General features: G+C 40.1%; 3 protein-coding genes across 3 annotated transcripts in view; 2 read left to right on the top strand and 1 right to left on the bottom strand.

Annotated features, from left to right (window-relative positions):
• Nucleotides 1-1,000: 1,000 nt before the first annotated feature.
• LOC118425709 (probable gamma-butyrobetaine dioxygenase) lies at nucleotides 1,001-9,989 on the bottom strand. The gene is made up of 17 exons (XM_035834752.1): nucleotides 9,909-9,989; nucleotides 9,038-9,187; nucleotides 8,595-8,671; nucleotides 7,959-8,065; nucleotides 6,968-7,095; nucleotides 6,466-6,553; nucleotides 6,407-6,431; nucleotides 6,060-6,121; nucleotides 5,475-5,550; nucleotides 5,244-5,288; nucleotides 4,709-4,833; nucleotides 3,802-3,942; nucleotides 3,475-3,535; nucleotides 3,078-3,131; nucleotides 2,616-2,684; nucleotides 2,323-2,430; nucleotides 1,001-2,199 (listed from the first exon to the last, which is right to left on the bottom strand). The coding sequence occupies exons 1-17, from the start codon at nucleotides 9,922-9,924 to the stop codon at nucleotides 2,092-2,094; spliced, it is 1,440 nt and encodes a 479-aa protein (XP_035690645.1). The 5' UTR covers nucleotides 9,925-9,989; the 3' UTR covers nucleotides 1,001-2,091.
• Nucleotides 9,990-10,176: 187 nt separating this feature from the next.
• LOC118410563 (anaphase-promoting complex subunit 13-like) lies at nucleotides 10,177-11,751 on the top strand. The gene is made up of 3 exons (XM_035812339.1): nucleotides 10,177-10,362; nucleotides 11,122-11,252; nucleotides 11,543-11,751. Exons 2-3 carry the CDS (start codon nucleotides 11,124-11,126, stop codon nucleotides 11,657-11,659), a joined length of 246 nt encoding a protein of 81 aa, XP_035668232.1. The 5' UTR covers nucleotides 10,177-10,362; nucleotides 11,122-11,123; the 3' UTR covers nucleotides 11,660-11,751.
• Nucleotides 11,752-16,287: 4,536 nt separating this feature from the next.
• The window catches only part of LOC118417244 (beta-secretase 1-like), a 16,526-nt gene continuing 16,073 nt past the window's right edge, over nucleotides 16,288-16,740 (top strand). Inside the window, exon 1 of the mRNA XM_035822723.1 lies at nucleotides 16,288-16,721. Coding sequence (XP_035678616.1) covers nucleotides 16,461-16,721 — 261 coding nt within the window. The 5' untranslated portion in view covers nucleotides 16,288-16,460. The remainder of the gene's footprint in view (nucleotides 16,722-16,740) is intronic.

Genomic DNA, 16,740 nt, shown 5'->3' with positions numbered 1-16,740 from the left:
TTCGCCCTCGGGGGACCCCAACAAACTCCTCGGGTGGGCGGAGCAGTACCAAATCCACATAGTCAGGCCACTCCCATGATCTATCTATTACTTGGGCTTGGCTTGGGTCTTTGTTTCTCCGTGAGAGGCAAGCTATTGTTGAGGTTTTCTCAGGGCAAGTTTCAACCAAGGAGGTTAAACTGCCATAAACAGACGTTTTGGACACAATCCGTCAACGATATGGCCAGCAACCCCCTCAAGAAGAAGAGGCGGAGAGGTAAGAGACCAAATTCTGGGCGAACTCCTCCGAAGAAACAGCTCCTTCCAGTTCCAGGGGATTATGAATGCCCAGAACAGGACCCAGAAGACGACGTGGGGCGACACATGGAGGTCATGGAGGACGGGGGCCAGGCGGGTGACAAGGACTCGGATGGGACACAACCCGCCGAACCCAGCGAAGTTGCGGAAAGCATTCAAGGGTATAGACCAGTGAATTTGCCCCTCCTGATGGACTTGTTTAACGACTTTAATAAGCAGCATTCCCAGGCGAGCCCCGCATGCGACAGGATGAGCAAGCCTCCACGGATCGTCTTCCCGCCCGATGGAGAAGTCCGACTTGAGGATGGGTCCTACATGCAAAGTATGAAATGTTCCAAGTGCGGTTTCAGGGTTGGCCCTGTCTTGGTGTACAAACAGTAAGAGCGTCTTCCTTGAACTTTTGAGGAGGGTGAAAGCCAACAAAGAAGGCTTTCTTTGTTGGCTTGTTGACTTCAAGGTCGCCATGATGAAATGTACTACTAACGGGACTTGTGTCGCCGCTATACAGCATGTATTTGTGGACTGTTTGTGACACAAATATGGAAACCATTTAATATTTGTCGAAAATCCAGAGGAGATAAGGCTTACAAATTACGAGACACCATAGGGAAAGATGGGGAGCCGCAGCAGCTAGCTGATGACTACTTCAACGATCCTCGCTGCTGGATGCGACTTACAAGACCCATGAGACATTTATAGATGATCAACTTGTATTTTAATTACCTGGCCGCAGAACTCCCACACTGGAAGTATGACTTTTTGATGGAGCAACATTAAAATTTTGCATATGACAAGGAGAAAGGCGCATAAATATGTATGGCAAATTAACAGTACTAATATTGTTGATTAAAATATAATCCTAAAATGTTGTCTTTTGGTGTGATAACCATATATTTTATCATAATCATACCAGATAATCGTTAATAAATATATAATGACATATACATATACTAAGATACAACAAATGTTCCACAGGGACACCAGTTAGGTTTTGACTTTTGAGCAACACATTGTTTTTTGCTCAGCCCACTTGTCTTTAAATACTTAAACTGGCTTAAAACTGCTATTTCAGCGATTTTCACATTTTTATCTGTAGTTCATTAGGTTATATTCCGCCTTCCCTGAGGTCAACGTTCCTCCCCTGATGAAATGTAGTGTAGTGACAACGTTTCAACAGTGTGATTAACATTACCATGATATGCATTTAAGTACAACTGTATGTTAATACAGCATAAACTATTTTCATGACTTGTACAATAAAACCCTGCTTGAACTGTTAATTGTGGCACCTTTATGATAAGCTGTCAGGGAAGGCTGGCAGTTATTCATATAACTGTTACTCACTGATGTTTCTACATGTACTTATATACTTATCTATCAGTGTCTACCTTTTGTCATGTTCTAGTACACAATAAATGCGATTGAAAAGATGGTAAGATTGCTATAGATGCCATAGTACAGGAGCCAAGTCCTCAAAGAGGCCTAGAAATGTGATACTAGGTCAACACCCCCACACTTATTAACCAATATGATGTGTCCAATGTGCAGATTTTATGTACCTATAATACTTTGTTCACACTTTGTTAATACATTGAATAGCAGCAATGAAATTTCCTTTTTTTACATTTTTAAAAAGTACTAACACATCTGAAGTTGTAACAATCAACAGAAAAAAAGTAAAGCACTAAAATGCATCATGCCAACACAACATCTTTGCTGTTGATTAAGAGGTCTACATGTTCAGAAGTAAAGAATCATTTTCAGTACAAGATGACCAGGACACTTGTTGTTGTTTTAGAAGTAGTCGTGGTTGCCGACCCTTCTAGCCTCGCTTCCATCACCGACCAGTGTGGAGAGGACCTGCACACGATTCTTGAACTCGTCAATGTTTATATAGCAGCCCTGGAGGAAAATAATAGGAAATGTCACATATCTTTGTTAGAGCTGATAAAATATTTCTTACAGGCTACTTTCAATACATCTAAAACAACTTAACACATGTCAAAATTCAAAATGCTTCCTCACCTGTAAGTGTCGAACAGTGCCAGGTGCCAGTGTGAAGGCCCTCCGGGAGTGCAGCATGCGTCTGTTGTTGAAGATTAGGCAGTCACCAGCTACCAAACGCCTCTCCTTCTGAAAGTGATGAGGACAAATTTCAGATAGTCTCTAAGGCTTGAGGTGGTCTCTCCTAATGTTCTGAAAATACTATCTGATTTTAAGAAATTAATGTAGCACAAAGAAATTTGAAAATATTGCACCATCTAAGGGCAACTGACAACTAGTATCATGAACAAACAGTGGAGAGAGTCCTGACAGACCTTGAGAGGAGAGTCCTGCATGGCCTGAACCAACCTCCTGTAAGCCTGGTAGTACGGCTCCACATCAGCCTGTACAAAATCAATCATTAGTTGGGACAAACCACATCACATACATGCAACAATATTCCATATCAGTACATAGATATGTATAATATATGAAGATTTTATGGCAATAGCCCTTGCAACATGGCCGGATGATAAGCCATCACAATCCATGTGTATTCTCCTATGGCTAGTTTTGACTTGAGAGGAGTATGTAACTATTGTAATTGTAAGCAACATGAACTGATGATAGTGTTGTGAAAGTAGCATTAATGGTTTATTGCTGATTTCTAAATATATGTGACACAGTGCTATCTACTGATGATGTATTTTCAATGGTGTCTACAGCTAGTCATATGTTTTTCAATTCAGTCAAGGTATTGCAGCTTGATAATGATTCCATAACACGAGCCATCTCACCTCTGGTACTGACAGGGGACCCTCAAACTGTGGGGACCAGCTCACAGCAATCACCTACATGTAGGAGTGCACAAGTCATGAGGGGCATGTACATTATGTACTACCATTGGAGCTTATATGGAAGTTTCAGGACAAACATAATATTGGGTCAATATTGCAAACTGTTCCACCAAGGACGTTATAGGAGAAAAATGTTTGCTACATTGTCTCAGACATCTGATTCTTGCTGTCACTTAAGTGATGGTAACAGATTTGTACCCCAGAAAATGATTGAGTAAATGTGAATAATGTCATATAACCAGGTTTCTACTTTTCCTACTTTCCTGGAGCCAGAGAAAGAATTTGAAGCACAAAAGAGAGAGAATATATTTGTAAGAATATCAGACAGATCACATACCTCCTTGTCTGGGTTGAGGACTATGTGTGGTCTTTGGTACCTCATGCAAACTGGGTATTCTCTAGAAAAGGTTACAGTTAGACATTTCAAGTTGTGTAAAAATGTCCCTAATACTAGTACTGCTCACATTAGCTTCAGCTACCACATGTATTGATCTTTGTTCAGGCTGTTAGCTGTAGTAAGGGACTTCTTTGAGGTTGAGCACATCCTCTCTAAAACTAAAGAAAGATTTAAAAGTATCAGACATACAAAAATACCCAAGCATACCATGACTATTGCATGTTACATTGTGCAGTGACAATTTCCGTGACAATCAACTGTGGTTACCTGTCAAAGTGAAATTTCTGGAAGGTTACCGGCACTCTGACCAGTGTGTTGAAGTCCTCGGGATGATGTACTCTGAGATGTTCCACTACTGGGAACACATCCAGCAGGACACTCTCTCCTCCCTGCACCTCCGGATCAAACCTGCAGGGTGGGGGGCAGGAAGGTCTGAGAAAACTGGCTCATAGATAGAGAAAAAAGATATTGTGGGAGTAAGCATTATTCCTATTGTTTGTCATAGCCTCCAGCATACAGATTTACTTGCCCTGTTGTGCTCTTGAAAGTTGTTAGGGTGAGCACAAGCTGTCATTATCAGAGGCTGAGTACACTATTGTAGAGAGAGACAATTTGTATGTTTTTTCGGGAAGGGCTGAGAATACTGGCTCATTTAGAAAAATGATGTCATAATGGGAGTTAAATGTCATTACTATTGTTCATAGCCTCAAAGATTCACCTAGTACTCTGTAGTGCCTTTGAAAGTTGCTAGGGTAGAAACACTTTGGTAGAAACAACTGGTAATTTCTGTCTATGATTTCACTTGTATTGAAAGTACACTTGTATATGATAAACTGCTGAGTTTTTTTTGGTAAGAATAGACACCCAATTGTTACACTGCATTTTTTAAAATTCTGATGTACTAAAATATCAGTGCTATTCCAAAACTTAACAAAATGTCCATGGTAAAATGACGTTTGTCTGAGCTCTGCAGGAAACTAGTGTAAATCAACTTATTTTCACAGGAAACAAATTTTTTGTTAGGAGGGGAAGGAGTTTTTGCAGTGTTTTCAGTTTGCATTTGCAACAATTCTGTAGTACAGCAGTGATACAAAACACAATGTCATGACTTTGCATCACAAAAAAGTGAAAAGTGAAAATGAAACCACCATGAATGTTTGAGACTTCACAGTACCTGACACAGTGGAGAAGCTGCAGACCAGGTGGAGACTCGTAGTACATCAGGTCCATGTGGAAGTCCAGCCCAACGTTAGAGTATGCAGCATTGATGGGCTTCTCAGTAGACACTACATCAAACACCTGGGGATAAGAAAAGAATTAAGTCACATTTACACCTTATACTTTGACTTCAAAAGTTACTCAAGTAACTTATTTATTCAGTTGCTTGAGTAAACATTGTATTGTGTGTTATATGCCTACTTTATAAACATGGAGATATGACAACATTCTGTCCCAATTTATTAGCTATGTTAAAATACACTGTATATGAAGTGAAAATTTTCCCACCCATTGCCTAGTCAATTCCTTGTCAATCATCTTCTCCTTTGTAAGAGGGCTAGCAAAATATATACTTCAATCACTCAATAATTCACGCAAATAAAATAATAGTGTTGCCAAACCATTCCTAAACTAAATTAACCAAGTTAACATGAAAAGATATTCAGTCTGTAATTGACTACAAGATGTCAGAAACAGTAAGAACAACTCACATTTCCATAAATAGATTGCTGTACTGGGGCAATGAGCTCTCCAACCTGAGAACAAAACATAATGATAAAAGCTCCTTGATCAAAGCCAACACTTTTCTGTTTGTACAAAAATGTATTCAGTAGGAATGCCCTAAAAAGAAAAAGTCAACAAACATAAAAATCAAGTGTTTTTTTTTAAGATTTGAGAGAAACTCTTAGTGAGATAAGAAATCAAAAATGTTTTGTAGTCACCTTTGCCACATTTCCTAGTTCAGTTGGTACATCTGTGACCAGTGAGACTCCATAGTCACTGATGTCCTGCATCCACCTAGAGCAGTGATAAAAAAAATACACCATTAATTTCTCAGGGTCTAATGTCACCTAGGTCAAACTGATGGACCAGGTTTTAATCTACCTCAATATTTTGATGCCAGCATTAGATAAATTTATCAAATTATGCTCCTGCTAGTGCAACCACAATTCAACCACATATGTTAAAACATGAATATGTATGGGCTCCTTTAGTCAATATTGACCATGGTAAAATCCTAATTGATATCAGCCCTACAACATTGACTGTGGCTAAACAGTCCTATACAAGACAATAATGGCATATCTTAGTTTTCGCGAAAACTGGAATTGTATTTGTATGTAAGTTCTGTAATTTCAAACATATAAAGTAAAATTCATCTCAGCCACAACGCTGCAAGGTTTTAAGCAAATGAACCATTTGATTATTTACCCTTCATTTATTCAATGTCGATTGAATAGCTAACTCAAAATGCCTGGTTGTCAAAGTGACAGACCATATGTTAACACTGCAGCACCAGACAGTACCTGAGTAAAACAGACTTGTTGCCACTCAGCAACTTTTTGTAGGAAATTTCAGGAAACCCATTCTGTGGTAGAAAAATGCAGAGATATGAAATATGGCTGAAGAAGAAAGAAGGTTGTTTTAATTATAACTTGGTCAAGTAAATGTTCATGTAATACAAAGGCAAATTTCAAAGATAAATACTATACAATTGTAAACAATTATGAAAAACTTTCCAACCCAACATACAAGTGCACAAAACTGCCATAGTATAGAATTGTAACTAGGTAAGGAAAACATTAGTCTAAGATTCATTCAAAACTGTTTAAATCCTGCACAAAACAGACAGCCTCCCCACACATACACACACCTGATGTACTAATGCCTCCTCTTTTCTGCTGCATTAGCGTGACTATTCCCAAGTTCTGAGTAAGAGTCTCCCACAGCCAGCCCAATGGCAGCACTGTTACATGTTCTGGCTCCCCTGTGAAAACCAGATGCAGGGCACGGTCCTCGTCTGGGAAGCAGGCACAAAAAGTGGAAGAATTGTGAATTTCAGTTAGGAGCTAACATTTATGTACATTACAACATAATATTTTTACAACTTGTATGTGAAAATAATTGTGTTGATCTGGAGACCAATATATTTGCACATAGCCTTTAATAGCACACACTTCGAGGTACATTCAAGGAGTATGCCTGGAGTAAGCGTACCTTTGGGAAGCAACATAAAAGCACAACAAGGCTGTACTCCAGGTAAATTTTTAAAATCAAATCAACAAAAATAAAGTAGCGCATTACCAAATTGGCTGTAGCCTAGTTTTTGCCAAGAAAATGAAAAGGTACCCATCCCCATAAGTATAGCACTGGTGCCTATGTTGTTATCATTACTTGTAAACAACAAAGATTTCAGAGTAGACCAAGTCCTCACCATCTACCCACGCCTTGCTGACCTCCTGGGCGGCTGGGAGAGACAGTGGGTTGAGCAGGCGCTGTCCACTGTGGGCCTGTTTACACTGGAGACAGTGGCAGTGGTACCTCAGCCATGTGCTACTGTACCTGCACAGGACATAGTACTCTACTTCAAAACAATTCTTTGGCCTACATGGGTCAAACCTATAGAGTCATTTTGTGCCCAGCTATTTTATTGACAAACAATGTTTTATGTAAGCATGAAGGTAGCTTTAAAGTAGTCCACTAAGTCCTACAAGTGTTCCTACATGCACTAAATGATGCTTCACATTCTACTTTGTTGTGATTCCTACAAAGAACAAGTTATAAGCATTTCAAAAGGATTAGAATGATTCCGACCAATACCAACTTGGACCAGTCAACTCAGACCAACACCATTGAAAATTGTTTTGGATAAGGCCACAACAATTTAATTCCTTGGTTCACGGATTCGCTCGCTCCTATTTTTTGGTGAAAAAAATAAAAATAAAAATTACCACTCAGCAAGTTTTCACCATTAATGAAACCATTCACCAACTTTCTGGTGTAGCAAATTGGCCTTTATATTATAAGCTCCTTAAAGTGTGGGTACAGGTGCTGTTACTGTACTATAATAGTGTTTTTGTACTTTTTTCAAGCTGAAAACGTTTTTTCTTCATATTTTGGATTAGCCGTTACCTTGACCCCAACCATTTTACAATTTTTGTTTTTATTTTTATTTCGCCCTCTCGCTCCATATATTTTATGAAAAAATCCGTGAACCAAGAAATTAAATTGGTGTGGCCTAAGGTTGGAATCTGATCTACCCGGTAGGTACATAAATGTATTTGGGTAGGGTTGGGCCTGATAAACCACAGCAGGAGTTGGTAATGGTCAGAAGCATTCAACATCCTTTTGAAATACAGGTCAAGGCCACAGGAAAACAGTACTTGGCACATCTTGATTCAATACAGTACAATACAATACAGTACCTGGTGTTACTTTCCAGTGAGTCGTCCCACTGCACCTGCACCTGCCTGCCACCTGCCAGCACAGACACCTGCAGCCGCTCTCTCAGCACCTCCCAGGCCTCCAGCTTCTGGAAGCAGAAAAAGTACACTGCTCACGTATATGGGTTAGTTACTTATAAGCCCTACCTATGGTCGATTTAAGAACAAACTGTGGTAACCTATTGTTTGCATAGGTGCCTGGAACAAAGACCTACATGTATCCCCACCATAACTTTTGTCATAAATTCTCAAGAACTTGTTATTGTTGGGAGAATACTTTTTAAGATAGCAGTAAACTGTGTCATGTTGGAAATTGAAGGTCAATAATGCTACATAAGAACTTGTTCTTCACATTTTGAACAAGCAGGCTTTCATGATTCAACAATACCCACATGTCTGACTGGAAAGCCAGTAGTTCAAAAGGGCCAGGTGTTAATAATATTTCTTGAAACAGTTTTCCCTCCTACCAAACTGATCTTCCTTGAAAAGATCTATAAAATGACAAGGTTGCCACATACATGTTGGTATAGGACAAAAGCTGACCTGTGGCAGTATCAACACCACTAGCAATAAAGCAGCAAGGTATAACCTAGAAAAATCTGAACTTGAAGAACTTACACTGCCATGTGTAGCAGAGCACAGGAAGCCTCTTGTTTGCTGCCACCTTTTTGAGGATGAACTTGTTCTCTTTCCAGCTATAAATACATCCAAAGAACCAGAACAAGAGTATGAGAGGGAATGTATGAAGACTGCCTTAAGATACAGAATTGTCCCTCAAGTATTTCTTCCAATGTGAATCTGTCTTAGAGTGGTAAATATAATTTAATGAATGACTGAATAAAGAAGACCTTTATTGTATGTTTTTGCTTTCTAACAAGCTAAGTACAGATCAAGGTGAATAGGATCATCTACATCTCCTAGTGATTCTAAGTACGATTTTTGTAAGCTGTGATACATGACTGATAAATAATTAAGACCCTTTTCACATCCTATGAAAATTAAGACCATATCATAGTTTATACAATATTAACAACTTAAACAGCCATAATTCCTGAACTTACCATGACCAACATTGGAAGCTGCTGGTGCAAGAATGGACAATGCCCTAGTCCTAATGTTAACGTTTCCATCCAATCTTGTCAGCCTTGGAAGCCTTCCCTCCAGCACTGCATAACATGTTCTCCTCACCGCTGCTATCAATGCCATAGTATCTACATAAGCAAATAGAATAAGCAAAGGTAAAGTTACATCTACACCACAGAGGTTCCTTCCACCTTGGTGAATGTAATTGTGACTGGATCTGGATAACAATGCTACACCCAGGGCCAGGACAGGGTGTGTTACCGGTATGCTGAAATACCGGTTGCTTTACATTCAAGCTAAGACGACAACAACCCGGGCACAGCACAACTCACGCTAAGAACATGTAATAAATCACCAAGAAACCCTCACATGTTCTGTGACATCACACTTCGCCTCTGTAATTCTGAAGAAAGTTGTTAGTGTAATAGGAGGGCCCCAAGCCTATGTCACTGCTTTAAGAGCCCACTAGCTCTATTGTCCCGGGCAAGTGTATGTCCAACCCCACTTGACCGATCGGGCAAGTAAGATTTTTCCATGGGTGTGATTTTGATACACTGTAACTTTTCACAGTCATGGTGCCAAGCATTGGTAAACACAGAAAAATAGAGTCAATGATAAAAGAATTCCATTGTTGGAAGTGAAAATACACAGAAAAAAATGTCATTTGAATTCCGGGCAAGTGAAAAGTTGGTTCGGGCAAGTGGATTTTTTGTGTACTTGCCCGATAGGACAAAATTTTGAAAACTTGTCCAACCGGTACCCTGAGTTACATTTCTATAATGGAGAATTAAATAGATATTACGTTATTGCATAGCTAAAAACGTAGTAATAATATCTAAAGTAAGTTACCAGAAAGTATAAACATGTACTTTACAGTCCTCGTCAGCTTATTTTAGTCAAAATGCAATGTTTTCTCCCGCTGCTATCCTGCTCACCTCTACCATGTTTGACTAACCTTTGACCTTTGACTTTTCGTCAGAAACACTGATAAAAAACTAATTACTTAACGATTAACATGATTACATGTCTTCCTTATGGATTGATCAAATGAAAATATTCTTGATAAAGGACATCGGAGCAATTACTATTGATTATGACTATATTTTTTTCTGTTCCCGCCATTTATCAAACTTTGACCTTTGACACTAACAAAGTCTACAAACGTCACGACTGGAGGGAGGGAAGAAGACCAAATCCGGTGATATCGACGTTGAATTCATATGAAATCATAATTTTGAACATCTTGCATGAGCATAGAGACACGGAGGACAAGCCCAAGGTTGTGATCAACGCCCAGAGAAAGGTGAGAAAGATGTTTTGTTCATTTTAACACAGTGATTTGTAGTCCATCTCGTATCCCATGAAAACAGTCATTTTTTTACCGAGAAAAAAATTGTAAATTTCGTTTATTCAAGGACGTTACATAACGTCCTTAGTTTATTACATTCGTCAGAAAACTAAAGGCTTTTACCACGATCACCGGCATCTTGTTATCGTTCGAACCTTCGGTTGAAAACGCATAAGTGACACAAAATTATACAAAAATTACGTAACATAATTTTTTTGTACCAAGACGGTTCTTCTTTTTCAAGTTTTGTAAAACACCCATTTTTACTATGATGATACAACCTACCTGTGACGTACCCAAAGATGGTGTAGACTGTTTGTCTCAAGATCACAGAGAGTCAGAATGCAGCCCTATTTACTAGAAGACTAGTGATTTAAAAAACAGAAGGCACAGTTTGAATTTGGTCTATTGTTATATGTACCCTGGATTCAATAAATAACCAGCTTTCACCTGCACATATATCAACAGTGAATCTTAATCCAATGCAAGCTTAATCTTACCCATTTCAATGCCCCCCTGTCTGTTAAAACAGCCATAAACGATACACCTACTGATAACAAATGTCTGCTTGTTGATAAATCAATAAGTGTTGTACATGCTTAATAAAAGTGTCCATTGCCGTTAACCTTGAAATAAAAGTCACCAAACACAACATCAGTGCATTAGCTGTTAAAACTGACATCCTAATGTTGTTAACCTGCCTGTTCTCTGTAGTCATGGACAGTGAGGTGCCGCGTGATGGCCGGCTGCTGGACATAGTTGACCAGGACTGGCGAGATGACCAGCTGCCCATGGACGACATCGATGTTCCCCAGATGGAGTTACCGGACCCAGAACAGGAACAGGTGTGGTTACTGAATCACCTATGATATTTGTCACTCACCTTCAAGTTACTGTGTAAAATGTTTGTGACCTATTTTCATACTGCAGGCAGAAGCCTTTTTGAAAATCTTCATCTGTTGTCTTCTACATGTAACGTTATCTACAACTGCAAGGGCTGTACTTGGATAAAAGATGTAAGAATCAGTAATTTCAAAAGCAATTTTGTTTCTGCCATTGTGAATACTACAAGAAATCAAGTCTTACAGTAAAGAGTAAGACAGTAACAGTAAGATTGTTTTATTCCACCTGACAGGACAATGGTGGCCCTACTGAATCCCTGAAGGAACAGGAGCAGAAGTGGACAGACCTGGCCCTGCAACTTTTACATGAGAACCCCTCCACCAACAACACTGAGAACCCATCTCGTTAACTTTGGACAATTATAGCCTGTTTCATAGTTACTGAGTTTTTCCTGCATAGTCTTGCATTTGTTTTTGCACTCAGTAAATAGCTTTCCTGTATGAAGATCTTGAAGTCACATTACTGTGTATATGTAGCAGTTTGTTAAAATACGGTATGGTGTGTGGTTCCTTGTTGCAAAGGTAAATGTCTTTGCCTAGAGACTATTAAGGATTTTTGTCAGTCATAAAAGAAACAGCCAGGGAGCAAGTAGACTGTACTTCCACAGACTGTACAGACCACTACGATGGAGTACTGTCCAGATGCAGTACCACTGTATCTCCACAGGATGAGTAATGAAGTGGAAAATGTTGCAAGCTCAGATGCTGTCATCACTGTCCCAGCAGGCAGCTTTCTTGCCATCCCTATGTCAGCTCCCTTCTATGGCACACTTCCTGGAGGAATCCTTCCACCCTCCACAAGAGACGAGTACTTCAGCAGAGGGGAAGTATTTTCTGACAACAAGACTGGTGCCCATCGCAAAGTATTTGTCGTGGACTCAGGACTCAGATCATATCAGGACTCATATCCTCTTAAGATAGAATCAGTTTGGTCTCTTGCAGAGGGCAGTCAGAACGACACAACCGAAGCCCATGCAAAAATGGTAGGACCAACTCATTCTACAGATGTCTTTCAAACCCCAGCAGATGTTTCCTATAGTGAGGAACAGTCACAATTGCTGGATACAGGAGACAAATGTCAAACTGTTCACAGTGTACAGTTTGCCTCCAAACAGCATGTCACCTGCAATACAGGTAGTCTGACTTCTGACGCAGCTAAAGCCAATGCTTTACAGGAAGCACAAACTCAAATGTCCCCTCCTTCCAGTACATTCCAGTCTGCTACTTGTAATCAGAGCCTGTCCTTCATGTGCTGTCGGCATGAGTTTTCATCAGAGGAGCTATTCTTTGCACATCTCAAAGAGGTTCACAGTGAAGGTTTTGTTACTGGGTCAAACTTTGAAAGCAACCAGCCTCAGTCCTTCACATGTGAAACATGTGGTCAAGTCTTCTCAGAAGAACGGCTCTACAGTCTTCATGGCCAGATTGTGAAGATTTCAAACTCTCAACTGAAGGATTTGCTTGACATCATCTTCGAGGGACAAGTTGAAGACACAAAGTCGTCTTTCACTGACAAGCAATCTTCCAAGAAGAGGGTTCAGCCACCAAAGGGCTCCTTTGACTGTTACTATTGTGCATCAAAGACAAGAACTTACTACTTGTACAGCGCATTCTCAAGGCATCTAGAGAACGTTCACAAAGTGCCACCACTCAATGAACAAGGAAACCCTCAGTGTCAAGTATGTGTGGAAGAATTTCCAGATACCAGGGCTCTCTATGAACACATAGAACAGTACCATGTCCGCAAAGCTACAAATGTGTTCAATGAGTGTGTTGAGAATGTCAGAAGCCGAAAGGAATCGGGACTAGAGATGAAGTGTGTCTTCTGCCAAAGGTTATTCACAAAGGAAAGACTGTACTTTGTGCACCTAAAGGGACACTTTGTTAAGAAAGAGATGACTAGTAGAAGGAAGCGTAGCTGGAAGTTGGCAGATCTAGAGATTGGAAAGCAACCTGAAGATCTACCCACAGAGATGGATAGCTGTAAGGCTGATGAAGATGTCAAAACTGAGGAAGACTCCATTGATGTTAAGGATGAGTCGGAGAGGAAGGAAGAAATGCCCAGTCAGAGCCAAGAAAAGCTTAAGAAAAAGAAGAAGAAGGAGAAATCCAAAAAGGAAAAACTGCTCAAAAGGAAACATGAAAGCCCTGTCTCAGAACCTAAACCAGAAAGTGTCCCTGTAGAGAAAGAGGTGAAAGAGATAACAAGTAAGAAGTTGAGAAAGAAGAAAAAGAAGCATAAAGCTCAAAATGAGGAAGGTGTATATACAGGCAGATATTCCTTTGTCAAAAGTTTGATCAAGGCTTCGAATGAGGATGATGCTGACAAGATCAAAACAGCAGACAAGCTCAAGACAACGGACGAGACTGATACAGCAAACGAGATCAAAACAGCTGGCAAAGTTATCAAAAGCAAAAGTGGCAGGCTGATCAAAAGGAAATATCCAGGCTCGGAAGTTAGCAATACAGAAAGCAAGCCAGGCGATGTATCAATGGAAGCAAAGCTGGAAAAAGCTGGTAAAAGTTTTGTAACAAAGCCACGTCTGGGTAGACCCAGAAAAAATACCGTTAAAAGTCCTACACCCAAGCAACAGGACACAGACGAGGTAGACATAGAAACTGTGGATCCTGAAACTGTCCTTGGTGGTACACAAGCTCCAGATGAGACCCAGCTACCAAAAAAGAAAAGTAGTAAGAATGAGAAGGAACTTGGTTTCCACTGTTGTGGGAAGAGCTTCAACGATGAAATAGTTTTCTTCTATCACCTGCAAAGTTTTCATCAGCAGTTCCAGGATGCACAGGAGAATGTCTTAGATTCCTGCTCAGGTTGTGGTCAGTATTTTCCATCGTTAGGGCAGCTGTTGTTCCACACCAATCTTCACGAGGCCTTGAAAGTGGTCGGTTTGCCAGACAAACTTCAACAGTCTGCAGAACCACACTTGCAGTCAGTAGCAAAAAGTGAAGTCCTGTCCCCAGAAAGCAACAAACCCGTTGGTTACTTCATCTGTCAATTGTGCCATTCAGAAAACAAGGATCCAAATAGAGCCAAGTCAGCAGGGCAAAGGAGGACATACAACACATTTTGGGCCTTTTCCTTCCACATGCAAAAAGCACACAATGTGCCCTTCCTTAATGCCGAAGGGAAGCCTCAGTGCCAGTACTGCTCAGAAAGCTTTGATATTGAAGGGGAGTGTTATCGACATATCAGCACATCTCACCCCAAGTTCGTGCGCGCTCCCACCAGCACATTCAGCCAGCAGGTGGAGGATTGTCTGGGACAGGATGGGGACAACAACTGTGTGTTGTGTGGAAGGGGGTTCCTCAAGAGGCGAGTCTGTCAGATTCACCTGAAGAAACATTTCTCGTGGGAATGAGAGAGGGGATAAGTTGACAAGGGAGGAAGTATTTACCTCCATGCTTGATATGTGTAGCAACAAGGATTTTAGGGGCGGATTGTAGAAACATGTCTAGATTTTTTCTTTAGTCAAAGAGTTCAGCACAGAGCTTCAGTTTTCATCATGAGATTGCTTTCTAGGGCTAAATACACCTTTCTTTACTTTCTAGGTTTGATAGATTTTTTTTAGATGTTTAGTTGATACTCTAAAAAAGTACATTTGGTTGTTTTGTTATGTATAGAAACTTTACTGCTATCACAATCATACACTATTCAGGAATACTTTAATTGCCCTCTGTGCTATCCGTTTATGCAGATGCAGATTTACACTCTCACACAAATACAGTGTCGAAGACATAAGCCTTGTGTCCATGATAGATTTCAATGAAAAGAGTTACCAATGACTTACCACTGGCAGATTGCTGGAGGGTTGTTCTATGAGAAACAAAGAAGGTGGCTTGATAACAAGATAGAAATTTGAATGTGGATGCTGGGGGGCTAACTTAATTTAAAGAACATATGAGAACATATGATATGGAATAAGAAATGAGGAAGGATATTGTTAAATCCACCATTCTGTGTTTTCCGTATGAGCCCTGTCATTCGAGATGTACAACGATCCTAGTCTTAATATATGTTTCAAGGAATCTGTTATGATACACTTATGTGATAGATGCTGATACTAATCAATACATTATTATTTGTAATATAACTCAAAACATGATGCTAATATGTTCTATGTAACTTTTGACATTCCATAGTTTGTTTTAGCAGTAATGTTATATTAACTCTTTACAGTGCCTTGTTTTTGGTATATCACTAGGGAGGTTTACACATTTTTCATGGGTTGGCTTGTTTTTTTATTTGTTGTTATGTAATATTGATGTTGGAAATCAGTCGATTAAAAGAGTTAGAGGAAATTATTGGGTGTGTTGTCATGTAAAGAAAGTTTGATAATGTCACTCATCTTTATCAGGCAACTTAAACTGTACAAGTCACCAGGACTACTAACTATTCCAGCACAGTTTCATCTATTTAACTGGTTTAGATTCGTTTGAAGGCTGGAATATTGCAGTCACATGTAGAAAACCACATTTCAGGTATTGGAAAATAGCAGGCTCAAAATAGCCTGTATCCAAACCTTATCCATGGGCTGAAACAATGAAGGAAACAAGTGCCAAATGGAGATGAAGTAGAAGCTACTTAATTGCACAACGGATGAATGCATGGAATCCCAAACCAGTGCGGTCCAGCTGGATAACTTCGTATTATTGCACCAGCTGGATAATTGTGTGAAATACGGTGCAATTAGGCTGTGCAATTACTACTGTATGACTTCTACTGTACTGTTGTTTTGGCAAACAACAAATAGAGATGCTGCCACTGGTAGATTGCATCTTCCTTTTTTTAAACCTTCAGAAGCTAGAAGTTGTATCCCATCTGCCTACGTTTTACATTTTGGTAAAAAAAATTAGAGGGAAATGCCAACTTGTATTAAAAAGTTGACTTTTGAAGGAGATATGAAGCTGGAGCAAAAGTTGCATGGATGTTCCTCCCCATGCTCCAAGTGGTAGGTCCCTCCCATCATGCTTTGTAACATCCGCTGACGTCTCCCGCAGAGAGTAGAAGAAGGAAGTTCGGGTCGACAAACTAAATGTCAACTTTCTCATCTCACACTCCCTGTCATGGCCTTAACAACGCGTTTTAGATGACGACGATAGGTTTATGTAGATAAGCCTTAGCGGGAAAAGGAAAAGATGTGTGGGTTTAGGTTTTCGGCGTTGGCGAGCAGTCTGCTGGTACTGCTCTGGACTTCCGTGTGCGTTTCCCCGGCCCGTTTGCTGGGTGATGACGGAAAAGTTTTGAGAATCCCGCTGAAGAGGATATCCAGAGAAATCAGGGAAGATGTGTTAGAGAGAAATGTCGGGGCCGACCCGAGCACTCAGGAGGACAACTTACGGGGGAAACCAGGACAAGGGTACTACGTACAGATGGCACTGGGCACCCCTCCTCAACTGGTTGTATTGTCTTTGTGTA

This window comes from Branchiostoma floridae, chromosome 1 (assembly GCF_000003815.2).
Source record: "Branchiostoma floridae strain S238N-H82 chromosome 1, Bfl_VNyyK, whole genome shotgun sequence".
In the NCBI taxonomy this organism is placed as follows: Eukaryota; Metazoa; Chordata; class Leptocardii; order Amphioxiformes; family Branchiostomatidae; genus Branchiostoma; species Branchiostoma floridae.
The sequence above is the reverse complement of the archived record's forward strand: the minus strand, read 5'-3'. Positions and strand labels throughout refer to the sequence as shown.